Below are 8,041 nucleotides of genomic sequence, written 5' to 3'. Positions count from 1 at the left end.
CCCCCCCCCCGTAAGATAGGAGCAGCTAGTGATCTTTTGTTTGTTTGTTTGTTTTTTGAGACAGGGTTTCTCTGTGTAGCCCTGGAAGTCACTCTGTAGACCAGGCTGGCCTCGAACTCAGAAATCCGCCTGCCTCTGCCTCCCAAGTGCTGGGATTAAAGACGGGGGCCACCACGCCTGGCTGCAGCTAGTGATCTTAACCACTAAGCTATATCCCCTGCGTGTGTTCTCTCTCTCTCTCTCTCTCTCTCTCTCTCTCTCTCTCTCTCTCTCTCTCTTTGTGTGTGTGTGTGTGGTATGTGTGTATGTGTGTGTCAGTGTGAGTGTGGTATTAAAAGGTTTCTCTTGGAGTGAGTTCTTTTTTTTTTTTTTCTTTTTCTTTTTTTTTCCAAGACAAGGTTTCTCTGTCTAGCCCTGGCTGTCCTGGAACACACTCTGTAGACCAGGATGGCCTCGAACTCAGAAATCCACCTGCCTCTGCCTCCCAAGTGCTGGGATTAAAGGTGTGCGCCACAGCTGCCCGGCTGGAGTAGGTTCTTACCTTACACAATATGAGTCTTAGGAACATACCTCCAGTGATCACTGGATCCTCAAGAAATATTTTTTTCGGTTGAGAGTATAGCTCAGTTGAAAGAGTACACAAAAGCTTGGGTTTGATACTCAGCACCATACAAACAAGGTGTGGTGGGGCATGCCTGTGATGTCAGTGCAGAGGATCTGTAGCAGCAGGGTCAGAGCATCAAGACTATCCCTCAGCTACACAGCAAGTTCCAAGCCAGCTTGGACTACGTGAGACCCTGTCCAGAATAAAGAACAATGTTTTACAAACATTGTTTTTTGTTTTTGTTTTTGGTTTGGTTTGGTTTTTGTTTTTGTTTTTGTTTTATTTTGTTTGGTTTGGTTTGGTTTGGTTTTTCGAGACAGGGTCTCTCTGTGTAGCCCTGGCTATCCTGGAGCTCACTTTGTAGACTAGGCTGGCCTCGAATTCAGAAATCCGCCTGTCTCTGCCTCCCAAGTGCTGGGATTAAAGGCATGCGCCACCACCTCCTGGCTACAAACATTGTTATGGTGGCTCACAGCTGTGATCCGAACACATGGAAGGTGAGGCAGGGGCATCTCAGTTGGAGGGCAGCCTGTGTGAGGTAATGAGCTCCAAGCCCCGCTGAGCTAGATGAGATTCTGTCTTGTCAAGAAAGCAAGTAAAACTTTATTTGCACGACCATGCTTCTAGATGCCCAGTCGGGTCTCTTTCTTGTGTGCTTGTCCCTGTTTTGATTACTGGAAATTGAGAGAGGAATCAGGAAGGCGAGTGTGACAGGATGATGCTGATGAAGCTCTTTCTCCTTAGGTGAACAGAGCTGCATCGTGGGCAGCGGCCATTGTCCACGCTGACCTTCATCCTTTTTACCCCTTTTTTCTTCCAGAAGGATTTACCCCTGCCCCGGAAAAGCAGCAGGTGAGCCTTGGGGGAGAGATGCACTGGGATGAGTCCCCCAGGTAGGGGCATCAGGCGTGCACACGGGCGGGCGGGGCCTCGCACGGCGACACCCCGCAGCGCCCCCTCGCGACTGGCTGTAGCAGCAGGGCCCTCCCCTCCCCCGCCCTCCCCTGGCCGCTGCTGCGGCTCCAGCCTCCGCCCAGCACACTCGCTCCCCGCGCTGCTGCTGCCGCTGCCGCTGCCGCTGCCGCTGCCGCTGCCGCTGCCGCACCTGCCACCATGTCGCCGCCACCGGGTCATGTCTGACTCTCTCTGGACCGCGCTTTCCAATTTCTCGATGCCCTCCTTCCCCGGCGGCAGCATGTTTCGCCGCACCAAGAGGTAGACCCCCAACCCCTAGATCCTGTCCGGGACCTCCCGGGTGAAGCCACCCTGCCGGCTGCTGCGGCAGGGCGGGGCCGAGATGCTGCTAGCTGTCCCGCTGCGCCAGAGGTGTCCGCGCTGTGCCCTCTCGCAGGGGATGGGGTTGAACGCGGACGGTGCAGGTCGTGCTGCCGGGGGTGGGGTGGGGTGGGGGGAGAGGCTGAAAAGGCCTGAGCTGGGGAAAGGGGTCGTGCCTGCGGGGGGTTGCAGCGCCTTTGTTTGCAGACGCTGTGGGCTCAGGCGGCCCGATGAGGGTAGGGGAACGCGGGGAGGGGGGCCTTGGCACCCTCAGAACAATAGCCGCAGCCTGGCCTCCCCCTGCCCCCATCTGCCTGCTCTTGGACAAGCTAATATGCTCAGTCACTGCGGCTGAGAGCGAGGGGGCTAGAGCGACTGGGGGCTCCTCTTATCCAGCTGCTAGGCAGAAGAAAAGGGAGGGGTCTTTATCGAAGCCTCCCAACTCGAACACATTCTCACACTGAAAATAAGTGACTCGGCATCACACAGAACATGACCACACACATACAGCCCTAGTGGCTCACACTGGGAGGCACCACATATATTCAGCCACAGGTCAAAGCCATCCACAAATAGGGTCACCTCCTGTGTCATACACACACACACACACACACACACACATCGTGTTTCCTAGTAAAATGCCACACGCATGACTGCCCACCAAAACAAGGTTCCCATCCAAGATACACAGATCCATTTTCAGAATGACACAACAATATGCCTAACAACATCACAACATCTGTGTCACTTTGACACCAAGATAAACATAGGGACTCCCTGCAAAAGCAGGACACACAATCACATAGCAGATACCCGTGTGGTACATGGTTGCATGCTTGGATGCGTCCATTGTCACAGGGTGTTAAATGCACACACAGTAGATGTTGAACACACACACACACAGCCAGCATCTCTCATGCTTTTAACCCCACCTGCCTTCATGCACCATGCTGGAGTTACACAGTCATGAACAAGCTGTGTTTCCCACTGCATCACCCACATAGAAGGATGTGCCATCACACAGATCGCATACATGACACACTAGTACCATTCGGTGTGGATCTCATACAGTGGATGCTGTCTGTGAATGTTATGGGCAGACTCAAGGACACAGACACTCAGGATCACCAGTAGTGTCACCGTGACTATCAGGCCACAGCTCACACAGACCTCACGGAGCAGCACACGAGTCACACTCTACCCTGGATGTGGCACATACTGGCTGCTGCTTGGAAGAGAAGTGAGGACCTGAAATGGAAGAAGAGCCGTATAGGCGCACACTCAAAGATCTGGGGTCTCTGTTGACACCCGTTCTCCTTCCCTGGCAGTTGCCGTACCAGTAACCGGAAAAGCCTCATTCTGACAAGCACTTCTCCGACGCTACCGCGACCCCACTCTCCGCTGCCCGGCCACTTAGGTGAGATAAGAATGCAGCTGGGGTCCGTGTGGATGGAGACCATGGGAGGCGGGGCCACAGCCGGGGCGTGGCCATTTCTGTATGGGCATGACCAGTCTGGATTGATGATGGGGGTGCACTCAGTTTAGAGGACGCTGGATTGGACAAGGATAGAGGCAGAAAGGAGGAACCATAGCTGAAAGGCGGAGCCGTCTTAGAGGAGGCCAAATAGGCACCAAGGTGAGTTCAGTGACTCGAGACCCTCCTCAAAAAATGTTTAGAGAGGCAGGGCCACTGCAAAAGGGGCGTAGCCTACTATACCTGCGCTAGCCTACATTAGAAGGGTGAGCTGTCCCTGGCAACCTATTTTGGTGATCAGAAGACCCTAAATCCCTCCTTTCTCCTGCAGGTAGCAGTCCCCTGGACAGCCCCCGCAACTTCTCTCCCAATACTCCCGCCCATTTCTCGTTTGCTTCTTCCCGAAGGTGAGTCCCTCCCCTGAGGGCCCCAGAACTCGGTGCGATCCTCCCCATCCACCGTCTGGGCCACCATCTGTTCTTGTCCTAATTGCACCCGAGTAGCCCCTGGGGACCAGTGGAAAGGCCTCAATGTCCTAGCTCGAAAAGCTAGTAGAATTCAAGGTGGAGCCTATAAAAAAGTGGAGCCAATCACTGGTGTAGAATGGAGAGGAGCTGTAAGTGGAGGGAAACTGTGCTCTGGGGCCCCAGGGTCGGCTTCCTCCTAGCCTCGTGCGCTTGGCCGGGCGTTTCCATAGCAACAGAACAGGGCTGTCAAGATGAGGTGCGCAAGCGCACACAGCACCGAGCCCATCAAGGGCTTCAGTCCCTCCATGCGGGGAGGGTGGCTAGGACATTTTTCTCAACCTTTCCAAAGGCAAGATGCTGCGTTTGCCTCCAAGGTTCTTGGTGGATTTAAATGAATCTTCTTGGGTAATATAGTGAAAAGTGGGGAGGGGCAGAGAGTTCCTGCTTCTTGTGGAGACTTTTTTAAAGAGTCATTGAGATCTTTGGAGCAGGATGTTTTTTCTTTAACTGTATTCATGGCCAAGGACCCGCTAGGAGCTAGACATATCGGATGAAGGACCTCTCATTTCTGTCTTTAGCATGGTGAGGGGAAGATGAGGCAGTAAAAATGAGGCCAGGGGTCATTGCAAAGATCGATGAAGGCTGTAGGGGGAGATGGTAATGGAAAATAGCTTCCTGAAGGGGGAGGAGAAGCCCTTTCAACAGTAGCAGAACTTAGCTGAAGGAAGTGAGGAGCCAAGAGTGACTCTGCGTTTGTCCTATGTAGAGAGAGGCTCACCCTATCAGATGGTGTGTCTATGAGACTGGCCATCTGAATGCCAGTGTGGGTGTGTTCAAGAATAGTGACATGCACGTGCATTGAGATGTGAATCTGTGTGTACTGTGGGTTTGTAAGTTAAAGGAGGCCATCCCATCTCTGTATCTCTGAGGCATGTGCAGCCTGTGTGGGAGTGGGAACGTGTGTGTGTGTGTGTGTGTGTGTGTGTGTGTGTGTGTATGTGTGCTTGTGCCTGAGTGCATTAATGAATGGGTGTCAGTGTGACTGGGAATGTATGTGAGTGTGTGTCTGTGACATAATAATGTATGTGAGGGAGTTCTGGCCTGTGTGCATCAATGGGTGTGGGCATCAGGATGACTGGATGAGTGTGTAGCTGTGTGGGAGTGTGACTGTCTGACAGTGAATGAGCGTCTCGGATGTGTAGCTGCATGGAGCGAAAGCACAGAGCGCATGAGTCAGTACAGGACTGTCTGTGTGGTGTGTCAGACTGTCTGTGTGTCAGTGTGAGTCTGCTTTGGCATGTAGTTATGCATTGGTGTGTGAGAGCATAATGTTCCAGTTCATGTGTGTGTATGGATACGCACAACCAACTGCCTTTAATGAAGAGTCATGAGTGTGGGACTGAGAAATGACATTTCCTTTCTTTCTTTCTTTCTTTCTTTTTTTTTCTTTCTTTCTTTTCCAAGACAGGGTTTCTCTGTGTAACCCTGGCTGTCCTGGAATTCACTTAGTAGTCCAGGCTGGCCTTAAGAGAGTTAGACATTTTTAAAGATTTTACATTTAATTGTATTTTATATGTATATGTCCTGAGTGGTTTGCTTGTATATGTGTGCACCACTTAAGTGCCTGGTGCCCTGTGAGGTCAGCAGAGGGCATCAGATCTCCTGGAACTGGTGTTATAAATGGTCATAAGCCATCATGTAGGTGCTGGGAACTGAACATGGGTCTTCTGCAAGAGCAACAAACACTCTTAAGCACTGGCCTACCAGCCTATGCAGCTATCCTGTTTGTCTGTCCAGCTCCAACAGGCTGAATTTCTGTATGTGTTTTACGTCATCTGGGTCTCGTGTAGCTCAGCATGGCCTACAACTGTGTAACCAAGGAGGAGTTTATGGGCGGTGGTGGCACACGCCTTTGATCCCAGCACTTGGGAGGCAGAGACAGGCGGATTTCTGAGTTCAAGGCCAGCCTGGTCTACGGCGTCAGTTCCAGGACAGCCAGGGCTACACAGAGAAACCTTGTCTCGAAAAACAAAAAGCAAACAAAATGGAGGAGTTTAAACTCTTCTACGACTAAGATGCTTGCTCCACTTCTCAAGTAGGTGTTCTTGCAGAAATTCACCACCACTGGAAGTGACTGTGTAGAGCAGGCTAGCCTGGAACCCCCAGAGAACCCCTAACCTTTGCCTCCCGAGTGCTAGGATTAAAAGTGACCACCACCATGACCAGCCCTGCCTTATTTTGTCTTTACACCTTCTTGTTGTTCTTCTTTTTATTCTTATCCTTTTTTTTGTTTTGTTTTGTTTTGTTTTGTTTTTTGTTTTTCGAGACAGGGTTTCTCTGTGTAATCCTGGCTGTCCTGGAACTCACTCTGTAGACCAGGCTGGCCTCAAACTCAGAAATCCGCCTGCCTCTGCCTCCCAAGTGCTGGGCTTAAAGGCGTGCGCCACCACCACCACCACCGCCCGGCTTTATTCTTATTCTTATTCCTCTAAGATTTATTTATTTTATGTATGTGAGCACACTGTCATTCTCTGAGAGGGAATTGGATCTCATTACAGATGGTTGTGAGCCACCATGTGGCATCTGGGCATTGAATTCGGGATCTCTGGAAGAGTGTCAGTGCTCTCAACCGCTGAGCCATCTCTCCAGCCCCCCACACTTCTTTATTTATATGTGTCACACACTCACGTGTGTGACAGTGTGTGGTGGTACTCATGCAGAAGACAGATAAGGACTGCCAGTGGCCAGTGCACCCCATCTACCTACTGTGGGTTCCAGGAATCAGACTTGGATCATCAGGCATTCAAGAGAAGCTCCCTTCCCTCCTGAGCCACCTCATGGCCCTTGTTTTGTTTTGTTTTGTTTTTCTAGATTTATATATTTTTATATGACTGTTTTGCCTATATGTATGTGTACCATGTGCATGTCTGGTGCCTGCAGAGTTCAGAAGAGAGTTCAATCCAGATACTGGAGTTAGAGCGACAAGTGGTTGTGAGCCACCATGTGTGTGCTGGGCACTGAGCTTGGGTCCCCTGCATCATGGAGTGCTTCGAGTGCTTCTGTTTTGTTTTGGAACAGGGTTTCTCTGTGTAGCCCTGGCTGTTCTGGAACTCTGTAGACTATAGACTAGGCTGGCCTTGAACTTAGAAATCTGCCTGCTTCTGTCTCCTGTATGTGGGATTAAAGGCGTGCATCATCATGCCTGGCTTGTGTGTGTGTGTGTGTGTGTGTTTTGAGATAAGATCTTTCTATGTACCCTGGTTATCTTGGCACTTGCTTTGTAGACCAGGCAAATCTCTAACTCCCAGAAATCTACCAGCCTCTGCCTTTTAAATCGTGAGATTAAAGGTGTGTGCTACCATGCCTAGAGGCCCTGAAACATCCGCTCTTAGATTCTGAGCATCTCTTCAGTTCCTTCTGACTGTTTTTCAGTCAGGATCTCACTATGTAGTCCAGACTGGCCTTGAGTCTTAGATCTTCATGCCTCCACCTTCTGAGGATTATAATTTGTTAGGATTATAGTCCTGTGCCAGTCCACCAGGCTCAGTCTGTGAACTTGACCAAACTAGGTACATGGACATGAGTGGTTGCAGCTATCCTATGAGAGTGATTGTGTGTGCCCAAGAGTGTGTAGACCTAAGTCAGTGTGTCACTGTGTCTGTTAGAGGATGTATTCTTTTTAAAAATTCATTATTTATTTTTATGTTATATACATTAGTGTATTAGTGTCTGTGTGAAGGTGTCAGATCCCCTGTAACAGGAGTTACAGACAGTGTGAGCTGCCGTGTTAGTGCTGGGAACCTGGGTCCTCTGGAAGAGCAGCCAGTGCTCTTAACCGCTGAACCATGTCTCTAGCCCAAGGATCGGTTATTTTTTCTTTAGAAGATCCCTAGGGGTCTTTTCTGGGATATTTCTTGTGGGAATTCTCTAGAGTTGGATCCTGTGGTCCCCAGGGATGATTTATTTGTAGTAGCTTCTTTTTTTTATTTTTTTTTATTGTATTACTATGACTTGTGATACTGGTAATTGGACCCAAGACCTTGTATGTGCTAAGAAGGCTCACTACTTCTTAGCCACATTCCTGGCTTCCTGTGGATGGGCTTCTCTAATCCTCCTGTGTCCACTCTGGGGTGCTTGTGGCTTTTCTGGTATGGTGATAATACCAAACAAGGAAGACTTTGGGAAGTCCTAGGAAGTCCCAAAGAAAAGTGATTCTTCCGT

The 8,041-nt window shown here is 50.2% G+C and overlaps 1 protein-coding gene across 3 annotated transcripts in view; it reads left to right on the top strand.

Moving 5' to 3' along the window:
• Mast1 (microtubule associated serine/threonine kinase 1) overlaps window positions 1-8,041 on the top strand; it is a 36,124-nt gene that overhangs the window by 7,583 nt on the left and 20,500 nt on the right. The window contains exons 2-5 of one of the 3 annotated variants that reach the window (XM_031340601.1): window positions 1,425-1,456; window positions 1,631-1,819; window positions 3,208-3,296; window positions 3,685-3,760. In XM_031340601.1, the coding sequence (XP_031196461.1) occupies window positions 1,425-1,456; window positions 1,631-1,819; window positions 3,208-3,296; window positions 3,685-3,760 (386 nt within the window). The other 2 variants (XM_031340602.1, XM_031340600.1) reach the window with 2 other exon arrangements.

This window comes from Mastomys coucha, unplaced genomic scaffold (assembly GCF_008632895.1).
Source record: "Mastomys coucha isolate ucsf_1 unplaced genomic scaffold, UCSF_Mcou_1 pScaffold22, whole genome shotgun sequence".
Taxonomy (NCBI): Eukaryota; Metazoa; Chordata; class Mammalia; order Rodentia; family Muridae; genus Mastomys; species Mastomys coucha.
The sequence above is the reverse complement of the archived record's forward strand: the minus strand, read 5'-3'. Positions and strand labels throughout refer to the sequence as shown.